Source organism: Triturus cristatus, chromosome 4_2 (genome assembly GCF_964204655.1).
Source record: "Triturus cristatus chromosome 4_2, aTriCri1.1, whole genome shotgun sequence".
In the NCBI taxonomy this organism is placed as follows: Eukaryota; Metazoa; Chordata; class Amphibia; order Caudata; family Salamandridae; genus Triturus; species Triturus cristatus.
The window spans coordinates 230276766-230304382 of NC_140586.1; the positions used below are offsets into that span (position 1 = coordinate 230276766).

Consider the following 27617-nt stretch of genomic DNA (forward strand, 5'->3'; position numbering starts at 1 on the left):
CAGGGAAGCAGCTCCCAACAGCTTTCACAGATCTGTAACTGGATGCTACCCATCTAGTATCAAGCATTTTCCCGATCTTCTCAATCTGTAGACATAGCTCGCTGGCGGCCAGATAAAGCTCTCTCTGTTTTTTTGGTGACATGCTGTATGTGGCATACAATGAGTCCATGGAAATCCTGAAGTGATTGACCCCTGCAACCTTATCAACTGTATCTGCCATAGCAAGTTCTAGTCTGTGAGCCAGACAGTGTAATGTCAGTACATGATTTGGAAATTCCGATTTCAGCAATGCTACTAATACTTTTTTACCAAACATTACTGCTGCTCCATCTGAACATATCACAATCAGGATATGATGTAGTAGACTTTTTGTGAGTCACACTTTTCGAAATAGCTTAGGAGAGCAGTCTTTATGCCAAGGGCATTTGTTTATGCCAGCTCCAGAAGACCGAAATAGATGGTCACTTGGGTACTTTAATTTCCAAAAATGACACGGAGGTAGATGATTACGGTAGAAGTATTGGTAAAAGAAGTGCTCTCATCAATTAATACTGTGAGCTAGGTTTGTGTTGTCTAATATTACAGACCAATCTTGCATTTCCTGTGCAATTTGTTTGATTAGTGCAGTTGCAGTCACATTGCTGTGCAACACACGGCCTATTGCACTGCCATTCTTTGTCTGAAGGAGAATTAGATCAGGGTGGTCCGTGAAAGGGCGATCTTTTTTTGCCAAGTAGTAGGAAGTGTCAAATACCCTGCATGTGCTCTCCATTTGTTTTACAATGCATTTGTGTACTGCCACCACCAATATATTGTTCTGCTTAGCTGTACAAATGTCTTCAGCTGTCAAGTGAGCAGCACTCGCCTTATGCGCCATAATCTTCTTCTTGAGCGGTTTCTGTCTGAAAGCTTTTCAGTCACCAGAAGGACCAACCTTGCCATCTGCCCATCCTCTACTTATGCGCATGCCCTGGACGTTATGGTGCACTGAAAGACCTATTGATTTAGACTGTTTGCAGGAAGAACATCCAATATTGCCTGACTTCAAATACAACCATTTATATTCCTCTTGAAAGTAATACCACTGTTTAGTGTTACAGCAGTCAGGGAGTTTGACCGTTTCTTTCTCTGGCACACGTTGAAGTCCTTGTAAAGGTGGACTGTCCTTGGTAAACTCTTGCAGAGTTTTACTAGCCTCATCACTAGTTTGTTGCGCTGGACAAGACTTCCCTGTAATATGCTGGTGCTTCAGTGATGGTAGGAAGTCAATCATTGAAGACTTGGAGAGACTTGCGCTTCAGAGCAGAAACAGACAAGCCACAAATAGCCATGTAAAAATTTAGAACTTCCTTCTTGAAGGCTGGACTGCTATATCTGAAAAAGAAAAGAAAAGTAAATCTTCATCCCCTGCTGGTTTTGGTTTCCAGGTATTAATGCCTTGCATTACAAAACAAGAATATTTAGCTTCTTATCTGCAATAAAAATTGAATAGTTTACTACATTGATCAATTAACATTGTTGAAGTGCCATCTGGCAGGCAGATGTTTTTCTTCATTTTGTGCTGCTCCTGAAAGGATCTCTCACTGTGCAGTGGAGTTGCAAGAATTTCCTGATCTGGAGGCCCCAAAATATGTCTTGCCCGGGATTCCAAAAGTCCTTAAGATGGCACCAGTACATCTAACCAGACTTATCACACAATGACACTCTAAACACATGGACATGTATAGTTTCACAACTGCACTCTAAGTAACTGTTTCCCAAACTGTGGTTCGCAACCGATTTTGACCAGTTCAGCCTGCACACACCTTAGTAGTTCTATATTCCCATGTTAGGGAGACCTGTTGCAGCATGTATCATGTCCGAAAAACTTTTAATGAATCAATGATATTACATTTTTGTGACTGTGTTTACTTTGTCAATTTAATGGAAGTATTTCCAAATAAGGCTTGGTAAATAAGACCGATATAATCCCTCCTTCTGTACTTTTCTGGAGACTCCATTGCTTTATCCATAGCATACATTAACAGTGCACAGAGGGGCCTGGAGCACTGCAGATTACGGGCTCCGCAATCACACCAGTGACCAGCTGTGTTTAGGTCAAGCCTTCTAGACAGTGTATGCTAAGCCTGTTGCAAAGTAAACTGTGGCTCACCATGAACAGGCTCGGAGCCGCCCATTGTCTTCCATTCGTTGGTTTTCTTTGTCACTCTCAGTTGCCTGCTTATTACTCGTGTCCCAGCTTCTCGGCATCGCAGATGCCATGCAGTATGGCAAAAACCACTGGGAAAGCCAATCACAAAGGCGAGGCCTACTGGCTTAGTCAATGCTTGTTTTAAGAAGAAATGTGATGGAAATTATCAAGAAAATAAATCGATACATCAAGCATATCTTCGTAGATAAAGCATCCCCCTTAGTTTTTAATCTTGCCACACAGACCTATTTTAAATTACAGATCTAGGGCTCTGTTTAGACAATTTTATCTTTTCAAGGTCCCTACCAAATTAGTGCTGCCTTGAAAACTCTATGATGAAGCATGTCACTGTGCCAATCAGTGGGTGAGAGTTTAAAAAAAAAAAAAAAGTTAATGCTAATTCTAGATAGACTTTGGGAGTTTTCAGAGTGACACACAAGTGGATGATTTGCTCTTTTAATGATTTTGATTCTAAAACCTTTCCACTTCTACACTCCCTCTCTTTGATTGATCATCTACAGGCAGGTTAGCAACATTCAGGTGTGAACATCCTGCTTGCAATGAAGAATCTGTTTATCTTATAGCTCCTTGTTTAAATGATATCTTATATTATGGCATGGGTGCTTGCTTAGTACATGTCTCCACTGGACATTTATCCCAGGCAGAGGTAGAAGGCAAAATACAACAATATGGAATAAGCCCCTCTAACTTCAAACAAACACAGACACACATACAAACACACACTCCGACCACCCAGCCAGGCCACACAACTGAATGTACTCCCTGAGTAGCCCACATAGCCACTTCTAAAAACACTCAAATTAGTGCTCTCTTCCTCTTGAATAGAAACACACTCTACTGCCACACACAACTGAGAGCAACTGCAACACACCACACACACTCCCTGAACTGTCTAAACACACATGCACTTCTGCACAAACACGTTTTATTATTTCTATTTTTGTAGTATTATACAGACCAATTTAAGTGAACCCCACATTATACTCTTGGCATGAACAATAGAGGGTTCACAGCGAGAAATTTTGTTCCTGCATTTAATTTAGTAAAATTGTTAAAGTTTTAAATAAATATTACATTTTGCAGATTTTGTTTCATGAATTTATGGCGAGTTTGAATCTCCAACGCGTGACTCTTGCTTTCTCCCTTACTGAACCCACACTTTTTATTCATCCGCACACACTTGTTACAGATGGTCAGTGAATAGTTCACACACGAGAAGTGAATCGTTATTTTCTGCCTTCCTTCCTGCTCGATTCGAAAGCTGCATGTACTCTACTCCTGTCTACTTACTCCATCCCGATTTGCATACACTGGGCTTGTTCGCTGCCTCACACACGGATACTGGTAAACAAAGCCTGCACACTACTCTCACACACATACACACACTCCCTGCTAAGGCTCCATGCACACACTGCCTGCACACTGGTGACACGTGTACACATCTTGCACCATGTAGTTTCAAAGCAATGGTTGGGTGTGAAATGCCGAAACCAATGTGAAACCAATTATTTCTCTGACCCTTTCAATTATCCTATATTTGGAAAAGGCGGCATCCGGTCGATTTTAAGTTCAGCTGGCTTTTCACTTGCTGTTGCTGTTAGGGCTGGGGCACGATCACGCAGACTAGTTCCTCTCTCTGCAAACCCCTTTGGAAGGGGAGGGAGAAATGCGTCATTTGTGGCTGGATTACACTGCAGGCTCCACGCTCAGGGAGGTCAGAGCAGGGTCGTGCTGGGGCAGGCTGCCTGTGGTCGTCTGACATCAGTTTTCAAAGCAAGTCCTGTCCATTCGTTGGTACGTTGGTAGTACATCCGACGATGACTTCACTCCAAAGGCTGGCACCATGACGCTGTTGCTCCTGCGTTGCAAAAAGAGAAGGGAGAACCTGAGAGAAATGGCTCTCTTTAAAGGAATTCCCTTCCTCCTGCAACGCTCACCTGTCATGACATCATGCTGTGACCTACACTAGTCAGAAGTGAGCAAAATGAGCATGCGCACATCGTTGTGCATGCTCTCACTGCAGTCCGGAAAAAAATGAATTGCCAATGTGAGGCCAGAAAACAGAGCCCGATAAGGACCTGTTTCAAGGCCCCTTTTCAAAAACTGCTGGTGTTCAGCACCAGTGATACCCGGCCCACTTAAAGCCCTGCACACACAAGGAAAGCTAACCTTCCGAACAATAACATTAGCTCCTGTGTCCTCATTACAGCACTTATCTGTCCATTCACTCTGTAGGAACATGGACATTATTTAGGGGTCACCCAGCGTTTAGCTGCAACATCTCACTCAATCCCTGCGACCCCTGGAACTAACTTTGTGACCCCTGGCCTCAGAGGTGGCAAGATCAGTGCCAAGAAGACAGGAGCAGCTTCATCCTCCATGTGTATAGCTCATTTTTAATGACTTCCTATCAGTGTAATAAAAACTGGAACATCAAGTAGTAAAAAATGTTTTCAAACATATGTTATGTGTCTGCTTGCAGGCGAGTGTGTGTTTGTGTAAGAAAGAGCGTATTTATGTGCCAAAGTGTGTGGATGAGAGTATGTGTGTGTGACTGAAAGTGAGAGTCAGAGATTGGAAAGTGGCAATAAACAAGATTTAATGTCAGTGAGTGAGTACTGGACTCCTTGCTCACAATTAACCCCTATATCAATGCCATATCCTCATCCTGCTTCCACACACTATGCCTGCTCCGAAAGACATTCAGATGGATCCCCACAGAATCCAGAAAGACGGTCACCCACGCACTCATCACCAGCAGACTCAACTACTGCAACGCACTGTATGCAGGCGTCACCCAGAAACAGCTGAGGAAATTACAAAACGTTCAAAATGCCGCAGCCAGACTGGTCCTCGGCGTTCCCCGCCGTAGCAACATCACAGACACCTTTGACAAATCCACTGGCTCCCAGTCAAAAAGAGAATCACCTTCAAGCTCCTCACACATGCCTACAAAGCTCTCCATGACGTAGGAGCATATCAACCACCGCCACTCTTTCCACGTACCCGCCAGACAACTTCGCTCTGCCCAACTTGCCCTGGCCACCTTCCCACGGATTCACAAGACCAGAACCGGAGAAAGATCCTTCTCCTACCTCACTGCCAAGACCTGGAACACCCTGCCCCTTCACCTCAGGCAATCCCCGTTGCTGACTCAATTAAGGAAGGATCTCAAACCCTGGCTCTTAGACTGAACCTCCACGCCCAGATGAATCAGCAGTCCCCCCATTGCCTTAAGCCACTCATGGGTGAGTAGGCACGCTTTACAAACTCCTGATTAATTAAGTATGAGTGAGTCAGAATGAGTGAGAATGATAGCATTAGAGTAAGTGTGAGTGCAAGTCAATGTGAGTGACATGATGTGAGTTAATTAGTGTAAGCATAAGTGACAATGTTTGAGTGTAAGAATGAGTGCAAGAGAGTGAGAAATAATGGGTGCAAGTAAGTGAGAATGATTTAGTAAGAGTGGGTAGATTATAATAAGTGCGTTAGAGAATGTAAATTAGCATGACTGAGAATGTGGTGTTAAGCTTGTGAGTCTGCCCTTGGCCCTAGCAAAACACTGGAGGTAATTATTAACAGAAGGGACCTGACAAACTAGAGATAATACTTGATATATGTGACATCACCAGCAAAAGGCTGGCACAGGATACTTGAGGTCATTATTGGTATGGGACACCATAGCAAAATCCTGACGCCAGCACATTGGAGGGATTCTTGGGTATAAAGGAGGAGAGCTCTTCAATTCAGAAAGAGGACAAACATGACAAAATGCTGGCCCTGTCATACTAGAAGTAAATTTTGACATAAGGGTCACCCATGGTACATGGATAACATTAATAGTAAAATTCAGAGACTGGTATAACATATGAAATTATTGTCATAGGGGGACACCCAAGGCATATATAGGGACTGTCATGGTGAAAGGACCTGACCCAATGGAGGTTATTTTTGGCACATGGGGGCGCCCATAGCACATTTTGAAAAAATGAGGTAATCTCCTGTGGAACCTCGGTTTTATTGGCTCTGCACACCGTGAAAGACTTAGACCCAGATTCAGAGTTGGTCGGGCAGGTTACTCTGTCACAAATTTGACGGATACCCCGTGTGCCACATTACAAGTCCATCATACCCAGTGGCACTTGTAATATGGTGGATATCCATCATGTTTTTGACAAAGTAACTCATCCACTGAAGTCTGAATCAGGCCCTTGTATACTTAACGAGTGCCCTTTCATAGCCAATGGGTTTCTTGCAGGTGTACATAAAAAGTTTGCGTTAAAATGCATCATTCGTCCCATTTCTTTAAAATGTTCTTGTGGTGAGAACCCCTTTCCTGGAAATCATGCAAAAGAGCACATATTAATTTTCTTTGCTCAGAACAATTTAGTTAAAGTATTGTGTTACACCTTCCACTTTCAAAGATTATATCAGCGCCCTAATATAGGTGTATCTAAAAGAGAGATGTGTTCTATTTTTATATTAATGACAGTTATAATGCAACTTCAGTGATGTCAGTTATTGCGATACCATCTGGGCTAAGGTCAAGTGGCATCGGCTGGCCCGTTCAGCCTACCAGGGTCAATAAAATAAGCTCTGTGAATCTGCTATCCTCTTATTACAACTATATGAAGGGCCAAAACTGTTTGAGCGGCCACTACATCAAAATCACGTTGCCACTGCTTTTGTTATCCTTGCTCTGGGGTCACAGCACGACGCATGTTTAGCAGGGATGCTGGGTTCTGTGTTTTTCTCCCACGGGTTCTGGGGCAGAAAAGACAGATACACCCGATAGCAACAAATGACCTCAAAACAAGTCTTTTCGTAAAGAGGAATGAGCGCCCCGACAACAAACTATCATTTTTTATGGAGCTTAAGAAATTCTTCTACTGGAGCAGCTTCTCGTCAGTGTTTTTAGGTCTCGGGACCATCCGGTCTGCCAAAGGCAGAACCGGAAGTCGAGAGATTTAATGACTTGGAGAAGAGGGGCTTGAACCCGCCCCTCTTCTCCCCTGTTCTCCATTGGCTGGCCTCTTGAATGCTGGCCAGCCATTGGAGAAGAGGTCAGTCATTCCGATTAGGCCCCGTCCTTTTCGGATCGGGGGCGTGTTTTTTGCAAGAAGTCTCATTGTCTCCTCCAGCCAATGGCTGGAGGAGAGAAAAGACAAACACGCCCCCGAATCCGAAAAGGACACTGCGTTTCTCCGAGGCATTTCTTCTTGACCTCGGAGAAAGGCAGTGGTGTGCCTTTTGCTCTGCCTTGTTTCAAAATGGACTTACATCTTAGAGTCTCGCGACACCGCTTCACTGAGCCACCTGGAGGCACTTCTGTCCTGCCAGAAACTGAACATTAAAGCAGCAAACAGCACAGAGGAGCAGCTCCGTGGTAGGGACCCGCTGGAGTCACAGCACTCGGCCGGTGGCCTTCTGTCCCGAGGAAAGCTGCGAAAACGCGCATAGATTCCTGATTTATTGCCTTGTTCTTTTACCCTCTTATCCCTTTACCCCCACACCCTCAGCCCCTCCAGATTTGCTTTCACTCACCCTCCCAAGTATTTCCCCGTCTCCACCCCCCCCCCCACACATGCCTTATGGCCGCGCCCCGCCCTCCCCTCGCGCTCACCCACCTGCCGCGCGCTGAGCTCTTTCTCCAGCTCCAGGGGTCGGTTCCTCCAGACCAGGTGATGCAGCGGGAACCTGCTGCTGTCCGGAGCCTTCCCGGAGCTCAGCATCATCCCTGGAACATGCCGGGCCCGCCTCCTCCAGCCCCGGAGACAACCATCCGGCTGACGGGGAGGGCGGGGGAGTGGGGGGGGGGGACGCTGCGGGGAGGAGGAGACTGGAGACCGGCGGCAGAGACTGCAGGGTACGGGAGGGGAGAATGAAGGCAGAGAGAGGAGAGAGGGCGGAGAGCTGGGAGTGAGTGGTACGCTGCACGTTGGAGAGGAATGGGTAGATCTGAGAGACACTGCTGGGTACGGGAGGGCAGAGGGAGGGGGGAAGACTGATGGAGGCGAGCTGGAAGTGAGAGTGCAGGGAGGTGGAAGATTACAGGGCAGAGGTGCGCAAAGAACGAGAACCGCCAAGAGGGAGACTGCCGGAGGAAGGAGCTATGGACTAGGAGGTAGGGTGAGAGTGAAAGGGAGTAGGGGAGGTGGAAGTCTGCAGGGGCTGAGAGGGAAACTAAGGTGGAAGGAAGAGGCGACCTCACAGGGGACGGGTGGGTGCAAGCTGCACGAAGGACGGGGTTGACCTGAGAGGAAGATGGAGAGAGGTGACAGACTAGAGCAGGGGGGCTGCAGGAAGGAGAGACCGGGAGGAGAGCTGGGAAGAGACCACAGTGGGGAACGGAGGGAGGTGGCAAGCTCCAGGGGAGGCACGGGCTGCTGTTTGTGTGCAAGGATAGTTTCAGAACAGGGGCATAGCTTCCAACAGAGCAGCAGGCATAGTGGCACCAAGCCCCAGGTATGTTAGCGGCCCACCTCACCCCAGTTACTAGCTGCGTTTTTACTACCAAAACAGGGCGTGGAGTCCAATCTGATTGCTTGCATTAGGGACCAAGGCACCCGTGCTACGTCACGGATGTAGACTTCACGAGGAAGTGAGAGACAGTGGAGAGAGTGGAGAGAGACTGTATAACAGGGGGAGTGGTGTACTGCAGGGGTACATTATTCTACTGAGTGTGGGTGGCATTTTACCGTTCGCGAGAAAGTGTCACTCATAATCGCTGAATGTCACTCATAATTAAAATGAAATGAAAAGGTCACACATAAGCAATTTGAAACCTTGGCAGCTATGGTACAAGTGAACACGGGGTGGAGAGATGCCAGAATAGAGGGCCAACCCAAGGGGAGGAGACCTCTGAGGGGGACTTCAAAGGGCAGCGGTACAAGGGAGGGGCGTGGGGAGCCGCGTGAGAATAGAGAGGGAGCCCTCAGGTAAAGAAAGAAGAAAGGCAGGAGAGGAGTAAACTGGAGACAGCAGGGTTAAGAACAAGACAGGAAGGGGGCTGCAGATGAAGGAGGGGGCGAGGAGGAGGAGTGCATAACAGAATGAAGATGAGAGCCTGTAGGGGAGAAGATCAGAGAGGGAGAGGAGCGGGCGCTGGGGCTATGGTACCTCAAGTGAGTTGAGACTGGCATGGGGGAGGAGTGTTGGAGGTAACAGGAGGAGCAGTTAGAGCTATTGGCATTTCTTTAAATGTTTTAAAAACAAAAACATAAACAAAAATAATGTCATGAGCAATGCCAATAGCTCTAACTTTACCAATGCCGAGACCATTGCATTGTAAATGCTTGTTTCAGTACTGCAACAAGAATAAGTCTACCCCGTGCCAGTGCGTATTTTAGTGCTGGTGTTTGTTAAGGCTTGGCACCAACACTTATGTTGGACAGGCTACCACCACACAGTGGCGCTGTCTGTCTATTTTTGAGCCGAGCTCACCGACATGTTCAATATACTCAAAAAATTGAAGCTAGAGGCCCAGGCCATATTTATAGCGCTGCATGACCCGGAGTAGTCAAACGTGTAGTGTGTGATGGTTAGAATTTGGTGGCAACGACACTGAATAATGCCAACCATGGTGGCCTCCGGAGAAATACCTCGGACCCTGGCGCTTACACTGTTACAAATTAAGCGTTGCGTTTTGCCTCTTCATTTCTTCAAAGAATCCTCAGTTTATTCGCAGAATGTCAGGGGGACTGTGTGCCCCAAATATCTTTGTATGTGAAACAGTGATGGAAAAAAGTGTCTCTCGGTCGCTGCTTCACGGCTAGAGATCCCGGCATCTCGGGGTTTCTGTTTTTTTCTGCGTCAGACACCTGCACCTCTATACCCAGTCTGGTATTGCCCAGCCATTATTTGGCGGGAACTTGCCCGTGGTTTGTGTCACATATCACGGCTCTCCTCCGTACTTGGCGTCCCCGTGGTATCGGGCTGGTTGTATCTCCTCAGCTGTGCTCCCACGATGCTGAGCAACGATCTTACAGGGCAGGAGGTCAGCACCACGCCAGACTTTCAGGATCGCCACGGACTATGAGAATATGGGTTATTTAGATTCTGTAAATGTACATTTGTTTGATGTAGATATTTGGAAAATCTGACCCGGATCCTGCCGTACTGGATTTACGATGAACCCCCACGTTCTAGGTTATTTTTTGGGTTCCCCTTCCTATGAGTTGTTTGCAATTATTGGCCAACAACAACGGCTGTTCCTGGGAATTGCTGACACTGTGACACAGCATTTTGACACATATTTTGGTAGCATCGTTTTGTGCTCAGCCAATCCAGCTTTTCTGGATCACCCCTGTGTAAATGGTGATAGTCAGGTTAGCTGCAAGTTAATGTATGTTCTGTGGGTATTCTGAAAGTCACTCTGGATCCTGCCCTCGTGGAACGACGCGGGCCCCCTGTGGGTCAGCTGGCCTTGCAGTGCCTTGAAGAGTTCGCGTTTGGCCGCTCTCATTAATGTGGGCACCAACATTTCGCGATCCGCGCCTGGACAGGGACAACAGACAGAATATACCCAGGTCTGCTGTACAGCTGCGGGCTGGACAGACACACATCACAAGATCTTTTTCAACAATCCTTGAGACCTTTAGATCTTCCCCGACTTCGCTCGGATCTCTCCACAGCTGCCCAGAGATCACCAGACATTTTGAGGAAGATTCTTACACCGTAGGCTCTCAGCTCTAGTACCTCCAGGGGCACCCCTCTGTCCCCCCTCCCCCAACATGCATACCCAAATAACACACACAGAGACTGTTGAGTTGGGTAAAATTGCTGCAGGTTTATTACATAATCCAGAATATGTAATGGGTGGGTTATTTTGCGGGCGATCCAAGGGCAGGCAACCAACTGGGCCGCCTGTTGAGCCGGGCAGCGCGGGAGCGATGTCCGCCGTTGCTGCCATCCATGTGATTCTTTCTACGATCACGTGCCGTTGGTAACTTCTACTCAGGTCCCCCCTCTCGGGGCGGAGCGTCGCTTAGCAAACCCCCGGTTGTTCAGGCCCACAACCGCCCGCAGGACTAGTGGGGCGCCAACACGGCTTCCGGGACCCTCCCCTGAGGCTCCTCGGTTTTGGCTCAGGCACCCCCTATGATGCCGCGCAGAGGTACCCTTTGTACCGGCATGCTTCCAGATCACCCTGTAACTCCGCCACAGCCCTGGAGGCGGCTCACCGTCGCAGCCAGGGCCCCCCACCAACCCACTATAGTCTTACCTGCAACCTCTCCTGTCTAGGGCTTCCTGCAACTAGCTGGAAGGGAACCATCACTGCAGAAAGAGGAGTTTGAAATTACGCCACCTTATGACAATTTGACAGCGCTAGCGGGACTCAAACCCTTGTCCTGTGAGATCCTTTACAACCACAGGCACACGACTTACCAGTGAGCTATAGCTCCTGGTGTTGTAGATGGCCCCATCTATGTCCCCCCAGCCCTAAATGCTATCCTGGGTCGGATAGGGTCTGCTAAAATAAAGGACCCGTTGGGCCTGTGAAGATGTGCCAAGAACTATTCGCCCCCCTGCGGGAAAGTTACACCTCTTCACAAATCTGGGCGGGAGGATGCCGGCACCCAGGCTCGCAAAGCCCCATCAAATTGATGATCTCACCTAGCTGCCGCCCTCCGCACCGGGTGTGCCTGAACCTGCGTGCCCATCTCTGGGATAGCAGCCGACTTGCTAGGTGACCACTCCCCCACCCGCCTGCCTGCTTTGGCCATTATGGCGAGAAGGGTTTTACTTAACCTTTGGACAGTCCCCTCTGTATGCTAAACCTGGTGCACAGGAGTGCTCCTAGCTGACAGCGCGTGACCATGGGCAAGGGGCGACTCTTGCCCCTGCCCACCATCCCTTATGGGAATTATACCCCTACAGATCCCTCAGTGATGAATGTGGCGTGGTGGGCGACAAAGAGGTCGCCAGGAGGGTGGGGGAAGGCTAAATAGCCTCCCCTTCCCCACAGGGGCCAGGCGTCACTTCCGGCCGGCACGAGGAGGGAGGGGGTGGGGAGGGGTGACCGGTGGCACTAGGGCGCCGACCGCTGTAGTGGCCCCCTGCGGGGGCCGTGGTCGGCGGCATTTATGCTGTTTGCTCCAAGACTTTATTCGCACAGTGCATTTAGTTCTGGGAATCCTTTCCTGTGGAGGAGTACACCACAGGGGGTGAAGTTATTTAAGTTATTTTGTGCCAACTTAAAAGAGTGCCGACACTGCCGAAGCTTCCCCTCGGTCTTTGTGGTTCTGGCCAGCGGTAGGGAGCGTGGGGGATACGGCCCCCCCTCTCTGTTCCCAGTCTGCAGGTCATCTGACCAGTCAGCAGCGACGCCCTTCCTTCTCTGACTGACACTCAGGACATCCACCAGGGAGCTGCCTTGACAATCAAGTCGTATCTCTGGTTCTTTAAAAGGACCTATTTTCAAGCTCCAGTTGCCATCAAAGCTTTTATTGGGAATGCTCCTTTCTACAAAGTTTGTGGAATATCTTCTGCCCTGCAGAACTATTGTGGCTATAAGCACTAGCTATCCACTTAGCAATAGGGGGTCGCTTCCTATGCACAGCCGTGGGATTGCCTCAATCCCTAATAATCCAGGATTTGTAAAGCGCAGAAACACTCACCCATGAGGGTCTCAAGGCGCTGAATAATAGGCACGGGGAGATTAACTGATTTGCCCAAAATCACAGGATGTTGACGACGAGACTCGAACCTGGTTCCCACCAGCTCCTTAGTGGGCAGCTCAGGAAATTACGCCACATCTCTCCCCTTCTGGTCCGTCTGGTCATTAGCCTTAGAGTGTTGTCTATAATAAACAATACAAGCGCTAACATTTCTTCTTTTGGTGCCTCTTTATTCAAACTCATTGAAAAAGTTGTAGATGGCACCCAGAGCAATGTGTTTATAAATACTCCATTTCATTGGTTATCAACAACTACTGTGCAATTCACGCTAACCCCACCGCATTTCGGCCCAGGAAGGATCCTTCATCAGGGAATGATATTTAACATATTCAACATAATGAACAATCTGTAGAGAAAATGTATAAAAATACCATTCAATGATAAAGGAAGTAAAGTGAATAGGGCGCATGTATATAACAAGGGAGTTTGTGCACCTTGTAACTCGCAGTTCCCTGCACCACACAGCTGTGCACAGTGGGACTTTCCCTTATCCCTAAGGGGATTCTATTTATTATCATGAAGGGACCAGGGCTATGCATCCACTGCACCCACTTTTTATGGCTACAGTGATGCCAGCCCAGTGACTACTAAAGCTACAATTGCCACAGGGAGAATATCGTGTGTCGCCCTTTGCTAGACTCTGCAAGAAGCCCGTCATCTACCCTGTGTAAGACCAATTTGGGCTAAGGTGGTGTCAGAGCCTGTCAGAGCCATACCCTTTGCCATGCAGCTAAGTGGATATAATAAAATGGATTATTGTTTGGGGGCCCTATTACCCACCTCAAGGAATAATCACAACCCTTGTCAGGGTGAGCCTTGTAAGTCACTAAATAAACCTGAGCTCATTCCCCTGGTAGCTATGGCACAGGGCAGACAAGCTAAACTTAGAGCAGGCAATGTGTAAAGTATTTATTCAGTGCCAAAACTACTGTAACGGCGAAATGTAGAACAATAAAAATCCACAACCAAATTAGAAAAGTGGCGTAAAATGTAAAAACAAAATGACACCAAAAACTACACAAATCCAATAAAGTGAACCAGACATATGAGTTTTTAAAGTTTTAAATAAAGAATAGGGTCAAGAAGCCTAAAGTGCTTATGATAATCAATGAGATTGGGACTTACACGGATCTAGGAGCAATCTGACGATGACCACAGTGAAGTGCAGGTCGGATGCAAAAATTAGGTTTGTCCTGGTCAAAGATTTTACCTTCTAGAGGAACTTAGTGACTTAAAAGGTGTCGGGCAGAAGCCAACAGCAGGGCCCAATTCAAATCTACTTGCCACTAAATCAGCAATGCAGTTGCAGGAAGAGTTCTCTTGTAGCGTGTTGTGTCCTTGAAGCTTTAACGTGTGGTCAGCTTCATGACCCTTAGAGTCCACTTCTTTGCCTTGGGTGCGTGATTGAGAAGGTCCAGGGCTTCTCCATGGTCACAGACAGCAGGTTGACTCCTCTTCTGATCTTCCTCAGGTCCAGGATTAATCTGAAGTGGGTGCCTGAAAGTGCCACATTTAGTGGAAGGGAATGACTCCTGGGCATCCCCTAACCAACAGGGTAAAAGTTACTGGGGCCAACTATACTCTCTTTGGGCATTTTCAAGATGGCAAAAGTCTGTGGTCACACTAAACCTGGACTCTGAGGTTCCAATTCACAAGGTGTCTCCGCAGTCGAAACTGAGGCTCTGCAGTCATGGAAGAACCTCCATAATGAGAATTCTCATTGAGGAAATTCAGCCACAAGTAATTATATTTACATAGAGGTTACTACCCCTGAAGAGGGATCGAAGCGCTTTTCGGGGAGTAGCATGCTACTCCAGAATTCAACAAGCATTTACAATGCAACGGTCTCGGCATTGGTAAAGGTAGAGCTATTGGCATTGCTCATGACATTATTTTTGTTTATGTTTTTGTTTTTAAAACATTTAAAGAAACGGCATTGTCATGAGCAATGCCAATAGCTCTAACTTTAACAATGCCGACACCGTTGCATTGTAAATGCTTGTTGGTTTTCTTTTGATGGTGACGGTTATATGTTGTCTGGGTATTGATGATGCGTGTGCGCAACATATTTCGAGACGAAGATGTGCGAGTCATTTTTATTATTTAGTGATTACATGTGTTTGTAATGTTTATTCGGTAATGACGCGTGCCTTTTATATGTATTCTTCAGTGAGAAGTTCGTGTTTCGTGGTGACGGTCATGGTGATTCTATCCTGTTGGTGACGAGTGTAGTTTATCTCTGGTGATTTCCGCTCTGTGTAGATCGTGTCATTGTGATAAAATTTTGCCGTATATTCTGTGACGTGTGCGTGTGAATGTTTGCGTATCGTTTGCATTCTTGGATGGCGGTCCATGTGTCATGTATATTGCCGCTGAATGTTGCAATGGGATTTCTCCTGGGCGTGTGTGTTGAGAATGAGGTGTGTGTATTTCGTATTATTTCCCGGTGATTTGGGGCTAAGCGTCTATCTTGTGACTCTTAAGCACAGGGCTGTGTTTCAGAAGCAGACCAAAGCGAACAAAGGGGTTAATTCCCCTAATATTTTACCATTAACGACCCCCACCCCCAAGCCACAGCAGGCAGAGCTGCTGCGAGAGGCTTTTCCACGGAAAGTGCCAGACTAGACTAAATATTTTTGGGACAGCTCTTGGGGGCAGGGTGCAGCATTTACACCTCCTTGCATAGAAAGAGTCTCTCTGGACAATAACTTCTGAGCTGCTTATAGTGACCGTCCTTCCAACCCCCCCCCCCTCCCCCTCCCCCCCCCCCCCCCCCACACACACGGGCTGAGCGGTGTGTCTGCCTTTTTGCAAACATTTTTAGTAGCGCTTAGAGGGCAGGTCCTTCTAGGCGTGAAGAGAGGCCTTGCTTGGGGAATGGACTACAACATGAATCTATAGAAAAATGTTCGTAGTTTTGTAAGCGTTTCACCAGACGCAGCTCCAGTACCCTGCACTTTTACCCTCTCACGCAGTCCCTGTGTCCTCTCACGCAGCCCAAGTACACTGAAAGTTTGACCTTCTGACGCAGCTCCAGTACCCTGTAGTGTAGTTTGACCCTGTCACGCAGCTCCAGTACACTGTAGTGACCTTCTCACGCAGCCCCTGGGTCCTCTCACCCAGCCCCACCCAGTGCACTGTAGTTTGGCCCTCTCACGCAGCCCCAGGACCCTGTATTTTTTTTTACCCTCTCAAACGTTTGCAGGAGGCTGGGGACAAACGTGTCTGCTCATGGATTACAAACGGGGGCTCTCTAAGAAACACAAGGGCACGCGGTGTACTAGTGTCCCCTCAGGTGGGACCACAGGAGTGGGAGGAGAGGTGAATGGATAAAGATAGCATACAAAAGGAAGAGCAGTGAGAGGGAAAGAGGAAGGAGACAGCGATAAACAGACCTGAGAGAGAGGGAGCGAGACAAAGCCTGCCACGGGCAACGAGAGGACGACAGCGTAAAATGGCCTGAGTGCGAGGTTAAGTGCGAGACAGAGCAACAGGAGAGAAAGCGCGGGAGAGAGGTGGCAGGCTCGAAGCGAGAAAGAGACCGCGAGCGAATCAGAGAGGAAGGGCGGGAGAGAGCGAGAGAGATGGACAGTCAGTGGGGCAGAGAAAGAAAACAGAAGGCGAATAAGAAAGCAGGAGAGAAAGAGAGAGTTCAAAGGAGAAACAGCAAACAGAATATGCTTAGCAGGCGTTTGGGAGAGTGATGCGGAGAAAGGGAGAGATGAAAGTGGGTAAGAGAGAGGGGAGTGTGAGCGAGAGAGAAGGGAAGAGAATCAGAAGGGAAACGGACGTAGAGCGCAGCTGCCCAACTGCAAACTTGCCGAGTTGATCCGTGCTCGAGAGAGGTGCTTGACTTTAGCCAAAGAAGCGCTATCGTTTATTGGAAGCCGGCCCAACAAGGTGTGAAAGAATCGCAGCCCCTCATGAGAGACGCCCTGAAGCTGTCTTGCACACACAGTACCACTCTGTCCCGGTCAGCCTTGTGGGCAGGGGCGTAGCTATCTAGGGTGCAGCAGGTGCAGTGGCACCGGGCCCCAGAGGGTTCGGAGGCATACTGAGTTCTGATTGTTACAGTATCCTGTTACATAGGGCATGTGCCGTAGGGCCCGTGACACCCTTGCTACGCCACTGATGGTGGGGACTGGTGGAGGCGTTCAGGCCTGAGCCTTCCACCCCAGGCAGCTAGGCCCAACGAAACCTCTAGAAAAAGTTACAAGGAAAACCTGTGCACAAAATCCCTCACTCGACTCCAGCTGCAGCCCCAGGGTACCGGGGCAGCCGGCAGACCCCAGGACACACTCTTTGCACATTCATTTCAAAAGTGTTTATTTTGGTATTATTCTAAGGGCCTTGTGAAGCAGAGATCTCTATCGTTTCCTGTCTACAGCTGAGAGAAATAACAGAGAAAGAACCCTTTGGATATTAAAGCCCTTGGTACGTGTACAGTTTGCCCGACATCTCCCAGAGATTACTTTTAAATTAAAATTATTCGTATTCTGGCATTACTACAGGAACGAGTGTCTATAAAAATCCCAGCATTACACACGCCTTACTTAGCCTTGTTTTTTGTTACAAAAAACGCCAAGGCCTATTTTTCTGGACCGCAGCGCGGAAGCTGACACTCATTTGTCTTTCTGAAAGTAATTACAGCGTGAAAGGTTTCTTTATTGGCTGGGTTTTGGGGGGGCTGGGTCCCATTGTTCCCCGGGGCTCCCCGCAGAGTGCGGATCCATGCGGCATCTTTTGGGACACATATATTCATGGCGGAGCCCTCGCATTACAGGCTGAGCCCACAGAGCTCAAGGTGCGCTGTGGGAAGCCCCGCCCGCACCCCCATTTATATTTATCACCCACGTCCCCTCTCTGAGCGGCGTGACCCTTGCCCCCTCTCCTGATCCCCATTAGCCGTTTTATGGGGGAGTCAGCCCCTGCTGCAGTTGTTCGAGGCTGCTCGGCCCCTCTCTTCCTTTCTCTCAGCCCAGCCGGGGGGCGGTGTAGCCCCGGGCCAAACATATGCTTCTTTCCAGCGCTCTAATCCGCCCTCAGCGTGGAGGAATAATTGCCGCCGTGTCCGCCGGTTCCCAGGGCTTTTGTCCCCCTCGATCAGGCACACGCCAGCTCCTGTCGGGTGGCTGTCTGCTCCCATCAGAGCCCGGGCCCTCCGCAGCGCTTGGCTCTCCCTGCTGCAGGTGACGGGCCAGCCAGGGGCCCCAGCCGAGCACCACAGGTGTTTCTGCAGCCTGAATCACGTGCGTGTTTACATGCCAGGCCCACTCTTCCAAAGTCAAAATAGTACTAAGTCATTTTGCATAAAGCGCTTCGTAGCGCACTGCTGTCATTCAGAGCGCTGTGGATAGCAGGTGCTATAATTACACAGTGTAATAGCGCATAGAAAGAACGGGAATAGCGTGGGGAAACTGCGTAAGAGAAGCAAGCTGCAAATCAGCGTTGCAGGTAAAAAAGCGTCTGCTGTGCCACCAAGTATTGCTGCAGGCTCCATCCCCCCAAGGCCGTGCCAGTCTCCAGGCATTCAGCTACTGAGCCTCCATGGCAGCAGGGAAGAACCCCCAGTTCTGTTGACTCTATTTTTAAAGAAACGCGACTTAAAGGTCAAACATCCTAAATGACTAAAAACAGACCATATGAGGGGGGTTAAGGTGGCCCCTGAGAGACAGCTTCGAAACTAATGGCCCAGAGGATGCGGCGAGACTGGGCACCCAGGGGCGTGCGGGAAGGGCATGAAATATTTATTGTCGAGAGCCTGCCAGTCCGTTAACAAAAGCAGACGGAAATTTGCATGTTTATTAATTCCGCCGGATGAGCTATTTGGCCATCGTCAAAGGTTAATAATGTTAAAAGCACACCACCGCCTTTCTCCGAGGCAGAGCAGCGTCCTTTTCAGATTCGGGGGCGTGTTTTGCTGTTGTCTCCTCCTTGAGACTTCTCGCAAAAAACACGCCCCCCGATCCGAAAAGGACGGGGCCTAATCGGAGTGACTGACCTCTTCTCCAGTGGCTGGCCAGCATTTATGAGGCCAGCCAATGGAGAACAGGGGAGAAGAGGGGCGGGTTAAAGCCCCTCTTCTCCAAGTCATAAAATCTCCGACTTCCGGTTCTGCCTTTCGGCAGACCGGTAGTCCTCGACCTAAAAAGGATTAGTGGTGGATTAGTATAGGGAAATAGGAGTTAATTTGAATGGTGGACATGCAGGTCTGTTAGTTGGATTGAATAAGATAATGGAGGGATAGAAGAGGGAAGTGCTTAGAAAGTGTTTATTTGGGAAATAATAGTTGTAAGGTGAGGTTTGGGGTGCGTAAAGGAGAAATGAAGGAGGGAAGTCTCTCTAGAAAGGGATTAAGGAGATCCTAGTAGGAAATTGAGGTTTGGGATGAGTCAAAGGAGAGATTCATGAAGGAAGAATCTGTACATATACAGCTCAGCGGCCTAGCAATTTGCTTTTGCTCCTTACTTGAACTGTACCCATGTATGCGGGTCTTGATATCTTGCTGTAACCTTGCGTTCTTGTATCATGGTCGTTTGCTAATCTTTTTGCATCATTCTTACTTCATTGTCACTTTATTGGGCAGAGGCTGGGGTTATACAGTCCTCCTGTGCTCCCGCTAACGTCTGCTTTATCTCCCTCTAGGGTAACCATGATCGCCTATTCCTACTCCCTGTAAATAGCTTGTTATCTCTGCAACGTGTTCTCTTGATTGCCTGTTCCAAACGTTGTAAATAAATTGTTTTCCCCCCCAAGTGTACGCATGATCACCTATCCCTACTCTTTGTAATAGCTTGTTATATCGCCTATTCCGAATTTTGTAAACAACTTGTTAACCCTGTAAAGCGCCCTGACACCCTAACGGGTCACATTCAGGCTCTATAAAACACGAAATAAATACATTTAGAGAGTTGTTTTGGGAGATCATAATAGTAAAATAAGGCTTGGGGTGAGACAAGGGAGGATAGAGGAGGAAGAGTCCAGAAGGGGTTATTTTGGAGATCTTAGTAGTAGAATGAAGTTTGAGATGAGTCAGGGAGTGGAGGTAGAGGATATATTGAGAGAGGTGTAGGATGAGACAGAGTAGAGCATTTGAGAGAGTCAAAGGTTTTATTATTTTTTTTTATTTGTTCTACAGTAGGAGTAAAGCAGAAAACATACAGGTACATAACCAAACAGAAAAGGTATACATGTAGAAGGAAGACAACACAGAGTTTCAAAGTTGTATTGCATAAACTCAGACCACCAAGTGCTGCACCCGAAGCCAATTAATCAGTGCATTTTTATAACTATTTTGTTCAATTTATTTAAATTTTTCGCTTTTCCTTAACACCTCAACAGTGAAGCACCTGTAGACAAAATAGCCGTGACAATATTTACGTACTGTGACAGACAAACAGAACAGAGACCCACCGGCATCCAATAAAACCACCCATATGAAACCTATGCAGTGACCCACAAACACGTCAAGAATAGAGTTATCAATTGTCAAACAGACCCAAAGAACATTTATATATTTAAACAACCATAGCCATTATACACATTTGCACAAAGAAATACCCACATCTAGATACATACATATAATCAAATGCCGTATGTCCCAAAGACCTGTGCACCCGTAGGTCAGGTGTATCTAGTGCCTAATCTTTTGACAGAGTCTTTATCAACTTCATAAGGATGACTGATCAGTGAAGGCAAAATGGCACCGCCTGATTATCACAGGGGAGGAGTTATGGCCTCGTTATTCCAAGATATGGCTGGCCCTGGCTTCGGCCGTGCATAGCACAATATTGCACAGAGATGGGGTGAGGAATGTACCAAAGCCCAGTTTGAATAAGTCACTGTACCCCTATCAACCCAGACTCAGAAATCTGGTAGAACCAAGAAGTGTTTTCCAGGTAAGACAGTGAATACACAAAAACTGTTTTGGCTACCCATTTTCCTTAGAATTGTTTTACCTTCCAAATACTGTGCACCCTGTCTTGCAGACTACAAGGCCTGCACAGGGGTGACTTATTCATATTTAAAATTGAGGTTTTGATCTCCCTTTTAGTTCGACAGGATGAGTTGCAGTGCTTAAAGTGCCACAGTTCGGCTACAATAGTAGGCCTGAAGGCATGTTTTACGCTGTCACTATATGGGATGGCACAATAGGTGCGGCAATTCAACAGTGACATTTAACTCACAGGCCGTCAGTACATTTTGTACCGTATACTAAAGACATATATACAAGTCAAATATACCAATTAAGGACATGCCAATTCAACCTTGTTTTAAGGGGGAGCAGAGCCATTTTACCACTAGTTAGAGTTAAGGTATACAGAGGTCTAACACCAGAAAAAATATACAGTCCAGCAGAAGGTGAAATATAAGGGGTGGCCGTGCAGAAATGTGTAATTTCCTTCAATATTTTTTTTTTAAACTTAGAAATAGGTGCTCGCATTTGTGGAGTCCTGCATGACATGTCTGACCCAGGAGCACAAAGAATTCTGGCATCCCTTGGTTGCCGTCACATTAACTGGAGTGGATGTTACTGTGGCAAATGCTCAGCAACCAGGTGGTTTGGAACAGTGCTGTCTGAATCATGGAGCCATTAGTTGTCTCAAACGTACACAGCGATGCACACTTTGTATCCTCATATCTGTCCACTTCCCAGTTCTCCCTGTATCATTCTCTTGTGTCTCCTCTGCAGAGCCTCCTCTCTCTCCCCACCTGGGTTCTACTAGACAAGGATGTGCGGCTATTCTTCTATCAGACCACTGACGACCAGGAAACAATGCCCAGCGGGCGCCTGCGCAGACTGCGCCCTCCCACCCGCAAAGTGTTGGTGCCAGACTCCTGTTGTGGTCTCTTTAAAAATTTCTCTCTGTTGTCTTTCTCTCATTCTGTCCGACTCTTGCACTCTGTTTCTTCTCTTTATCACTCTCTCTTTATCCCTAAGTGTCGATATTGCTGATACCTTCTCACTCGTCTTTCCCTCTTTCACTATCCAGTATTTCTCAGTATCTTTTGTCTCCATCTCCCACTTTCTCTCTCCGTAAAACCTCTTCCATTCTCTCACTCTGTTTTTCTTTCTATTTCACTATTCTCTCTTTAGCAGTATCTTCTCTCTACATTCATCGATACCCTGCTTCTCTGCATTTCTGACTCCCATCTCTCTTTTACTCGTTTCTCTTTTACAATCCTATGTTTTGTCACTCAGCTTTTTCTTGCTTTCTCTTTTAGTATCCCACACCATCCTCTCATTTTTCCCCCTCATTCTCGTTCTTTCCACTTTCTCTGTCTAGCACTGTCTTCTCTCGCCACTCTTCTCTCCATGCTTTCATTCTTACACTTTTCTTTTTACTAGCTCTCTTTCTCTAGCATATTTTTCCTTGTCTAACTTTATTTTTGTGTCTGGCTCTTTTCTCTCCATTTAACTATTTTCTCCTCTCCTATCTCACACTCTTCTCACTTTGAGCCCCTCGTTTTTTCACCTCTGCTCCATCCGTCTCTATCCTCCTTTTCTATTGGCCATTAAAGATGGTTCCTTCTCTTGCCCACAGGAGGAGCGATTCAGCCCTGATCCCTAACTCGGAGAGACCAAGGGCAGAGGTAGGCACCTCCACTTGTTAAATGGTCTACAGATAATGCATCCTATGATGTTGCTTCCTCGCCACACATCAGTGGAGATCCCCCCCACCCCATTCCTTCAAGCCTGTACGCCCATCACTGAGATGTCTCCACCATCTCTGAGATCTCTCCATCTCTCATGAGACCCATCTGCGAGATCTCACTCCTCCACCACAGATCTCTCTGCACATCCCTGTTAAATCTTCATGCTTGAGATCTCTTGCCACATGATTTTTCTGAACAAACCTTCGTCTCTCTCTACAAACACCACAAGTCCTTTTCACAGTCCCTTGCGATCTCAACACTTTCCCCTTGATATTTCTCTGCATATCCTTCCGGATATATCCACATATACTGAGATCTCCCTACACATGCCTTGAGGTCTCTTGACACATCCACTGAGATCTGTCTGCACATGCGCCGAGACTTCTGCAGGCACACTCTCAGCTCTTTCCAAGCACATCCTGAGATCTCTCTAAACACACCGTGGGATGTCTCAGGCACATGCTCTTTGAGATGTCTCTGCACCGCACAGGAGATCTCCTTGCATATCCTAAGGCCACTCAACGCATCCTCTGAGATCTCCCTACACATGCACTGAGATTTCTGGAGGCACACCCTCAAAAATCTTCACACAACTGGGACTCTCCAAGTACACCATGATATCTCTCTGACCATACCTTGGGATGTCTCTGCATACACCCTTTTGAGATCTCACTGCACCTCACACAAGCTCTCTTTGCATAACCCAAGATCTCTATACTTACATTTTAAAGTGTCCTCATAGTCCTTGAGATCTCTTCATATACCCCAGAGATGTCTCCATCCACCACTGAATGCCCTTCTTTAGTGTCAGTAACACATTGTTCTGAATATTCAAATTTTCCCCACCTGATTTTGCTATTTATGTTGTGCCAGGCCCTCTATGACTTCATGGGAAACCACAAGATGGAGCTGAGCTTCAGCAAAGGAGACTTGGTGTATCTGCTGAGCAGGATCAATAAGGAATGGCTGGAGGTGAGGAGGAGACCGGAGGGTGTGGGTATCTGGGACAGAGCTCTGTTGGGGCACTCAACCCCAACACCAAGCACCTGCTGCAGATGCAGTATTAGCATCAGCATACCACTCTGAAAATATACTCTAACTGGCATGATCCTCTGCCAATGAACAATGAGACACACATAGCTCTGTCAGTGCACCTCATTCCTGACCTGCAGCACCCCCTGTTATCTCAGTGCCAAGACTTACAAGTTGTTCTGTCAATAAAGCTAATTTTTCATGCAGCAACCTTGCTATTCTATTACTGGCACACACACACTGTGGTGCTAAATCACCTCAGCACACTATCAGCATTACCCCTTTGTCACTCCAACACTGAGACCATAACACAGCTCTGACAGTGCACCTCTTTGCTGACCTTCCACACCCTATTTTTTGGGAAATGCACACACAGCTCTGCTAATGCATCTCAATCCTAACCTGTAGCTTGCCCGCTAATCAAACATTGTTACGTTATGCTATGCAGATTTGTAGAGCGCACTACCACCCGGGAAGGTATCCTGGCGATGAGCAGATGTGTGCCTAGGCATACCCAGAGCCTAGTGGGACTACTCAAAAACCCATGTCTTCAACTTCTTGCGGAATTCAAGAAGTAAGGGGGAGGCTCTTATGTGTAGCGGCAGGTCTTTCCATGCTTTAGTAACGATGTAGGAGAAGACTCAACCGCCAGACCTGATTTTCCATATGGGTGGGATTTGTGCAAGTAGGAGTCCAGACAAGTGGAGGTGGCTGGAAGGTTTGTGAAAGCAGATGAGATTGTTGAGGTATGCTGAGCTAGCGTTATACAGTGCCTTGAAAGTGTGGGCGAGGCGTTGAATTGTGCTAGTTTCTGAATGGGGAGTCAGTGGAGCTCCTTCAGGTGTGGTGATGTGAGTGCGACGTGGGAGTTTGAGACTGATTTTGCATGCCGAGTACTGAATGATCTACAGCATTCTGGTGAGTTGTTTGGCTGATCCCGACATAGAGGGTGTTCCCGTAGTCCAGCTTGCTATTGATCAGGGCATGCATGACGGCTTCCTGGGTGCTGATTGGGAGCCACTTGAATATCTTCCTCAGCATCTTTAGGGTATGGAAGCAAGAGGCGGTGACTTGGGAGGTCATGTCAAGTTTGCCATCAGTGATGATCCGGAGGTTGTAGGCATTGGTGGTCCTAGCTCTGGTGGCCACCAAGTTGAGTCCCACAGTGATGTGCTGTTACCGAAGACCATGATTGCAGTCTTGTCTGTGTTCAGCTTTAGACAGTTGGTCTTTATCCAGTGGGCAATTTCAGTCATGTAGGCATTGAACTTGATCTGGGTACAGGGCGTGCTGTCCGTGAGGGAGAGAAAGAGTTGCGTGTCATTGGAGTAGGAGAGGACGTTGCTATCATGAGAGTGGATGATGCTGGCTAGAGGGATAATTTATGTGACTGGGACATCATACTGGAGATTCCTAAAAAAGTGTCTCGTAATCCCAAATTTAAATTTATCCAACTGATGCTGGTGCATAGAGCTTACCTGACCCCACGCAGACTAAGCACCATGTTCCCGGGTACGGGGGATATGTGCCCGCGCTGCCACGCCCCTGACGCAGGACTAATACACATAATATGGGATTGCCCAAGGGCGTCTGCGTGCTAAATGTTGGAGGATATTGCCCCAATGCAAAATAATGACTCACTGGAGTACTGTATATTAGGACTGGGGCCACGCGGTAAGAAGGGTAACCCACTTGTTAAGTTTGCTAATCGTGCGCTTCTGTTAGCCAAGAGGAACATTACAACACGGTGGAAAGCTAATAGAGCGCCATCTCTACAGGACTGGCATGCAGAAATGATTAGGTGGGGTAAGGCGGAAGGGGTTGAATTGAAGAGAGAAGAACATAGGGGTTTACGAGAGACACCGATGTCTATGGATTGGAATGCCGTAATGGAGGAATATGCCACGATTGATATACAATCGTACTGAGGGGATATGGCTGTATATACCCAAACCCCAAACTGAAGTAAACCACCGCACATACATACGATATCAGCATTATCTATTACAGGACAAGATGGGTTGAGGATAAGCGCGCCAATACAGAAATTATGCAAGCGAGTGCACGGTAGGAGCATGTGAATAAGTAGGTGATGGGAAGTGATTGCCGGGCATGTGGGAAGAGGGAGGGAGGGGGTAGTTTGTTATAGTACGTTAGATGAAACATGTCAAGATGTATTTGTTTGACTTTTTTTGTACTACAAATGACATATGCTGGCTGATTTCTAAAGGATGTTCATGAGCAATAATGTCATATGGAAATGTAACCAGGAACAGTCCTTATTAGATACGAGACATAATACAATGTCATTCAAGATATGTAAGAGGCTGTCAGGAATTGTATAGAGACTCTTGTCAAAGTGAAGAAATTGTATACGATATGTTGAGTACATATATTGTAACAATGTGCAGCCTCTTTTTACATATGATGTTGCTGTATGAAAAATCAATAAAATATGTTTTAAAAAAAAAAGAGGGATAATTTGTGTGTTGAAGAGCGACGGGCTTAGGGAGAATCCTTGCAGAATTCAGCAGATGAGTTCTCAGGCATCCAAGGTGTACAGTGCCAGGCTTACTGACTGACTGGGTCCTTCCAGTCAGGAAGGAGCAGCTCCATCAGAGTGCATTTCCTAGAATTCCGATGTCGTATAGGCATTGGATTAGGTTGGGGTGGGAGACTATATCAAATCCTGCAGAAAGGTCCAGGAGGATAAGGCCCACCATTTTTCCTCTGTTCAGAGTCATTTGGATGTCATCCGTGGCAATGCTGAGGGCAGTTTCCGTGCTGTGGTTGGGTTTGAAACCAGACTGAGTGGTGTCAAGTAGTTAGTTGGTGGTCATTGAGGTGTTCGATTAAGTGTCTGTTGATGATTTTCTCTAAGGCCTTGTCAGGAATTGCAAGTAGGGAGAGCGGTCTGTATTTGGTGAGCGTTGAAGGATTTGCAGAGGGATTCTTCAGCAATGGAAGGGCAGTTTCATGTTTCCAAGCATCTGGGAAGGTCATGGAAGAGGTGGAGCAGTTCAGAATAGGTGTCAGCATGACGCTGATGGGTTGCAGTCTTCCAGAGTAGACATGGCGGGAGTAGGGGTCCGATGGAGCCCCTGATTGGATGGACTGCCTGGGGGCAACATTTTCTTCTGGGGTGATGTTGGGCCATGTGGTTAGCTTTGCTTCTTTGGATAAGATCAGGAGATGTTTGGTTAGGTCTGTCAGGTTTGGTTGCGGGTAAAGGTTGCTCTAAATGGTAGTGATTTTGTTGCAGAGGTCCTGCGAGGGGATGGTTGAGGGGGTGGTTGAGTTGGTGGTGGAAGATGGTGAGGTGAAATCTTTCACAGTGGTGAACATTGCTTTGCTTCTTTTGGACACTGATGCTGTCTGCCAGAGCGGCACGATTGGTGGTTCGGATCATTTGTTAGTAGGGAAAATTTGAATGTGCTCCTGTCTGCAATGTCCTGGCTCATTCTCCATTTGAGCTCCTGTTGTTTGCAGTGGCGGTTCATCAGTCCGAGTTCCTCCACGTAAAAACTGGCCTAGGATCTGGATCTTGTTGTGCTGTGTTTGAGGGGGTGGGGTGAGGAGGGGCAGGGAGTCGGCACAGGAGGTGATCTAATTGTTGAAATTCTTGATGGCTTTGGGGATGCTGTTGATGTTTTCGGGTGGTGGGTGTTGAGAGCGGTGTTCCAGTCCTAGTCAGTGATGCTGTCCCAGTTTTTGGGGTTGGTCTTGTGGTGGTGCGTGTGCATTGGACCAGGACAGAGATGTTGAAGTTGATATGGGTGTGATCTGTCCAGGACTGGTGTGGGCTCATCTCCTCAGATGTTGCTGATGTTAGTACAAATAGGGTGCAGGAGGTGTCTGGAGACGTGGATAGGTACCTTTACTCATTGAGTGAGGCCCATGCTTCTAATGTCTTCAATGAGTGCTCTTGAGTTGTGGTCAGCATGGTCTTCCAGGTGGAACTTCAGGTCTCGGAGTAGGATAAAAATGCTAGCATCAAGGGTACCTGGTGCTACGAAGTCGGTGATGGTATCGGTAAA

The 27617-nt window shown here is 47.5% G+C and overlaps 1 protein-coding gene across 1 annotated transcript in view; it reads left to right on the plus strand.

Moving 5' to 3' along the window:
- NCF4 (neutrophil cytosolic factor 4) overlaps positions 1–27617 on the plus strand; it is an 80423-nt gene that overhangs the window by 20981 nt on the left and 31825 nt on the right. Inside the window, exons 5-7 of the mRNA XM_085601330.1 lie at positions 21584–21714; positions 22437–22485; positions 23422–23520. Of these exons, the coding sequence (XP_085457456.1) occupies positions 21584–21714; positions 22437–22485; positions 23422–23520 (279 nt within the window). The remainder of the gene's footprint in view (positions 1–21583; positions 21715–22436; positions 22486–23421; positions 23521–27617) is intronic.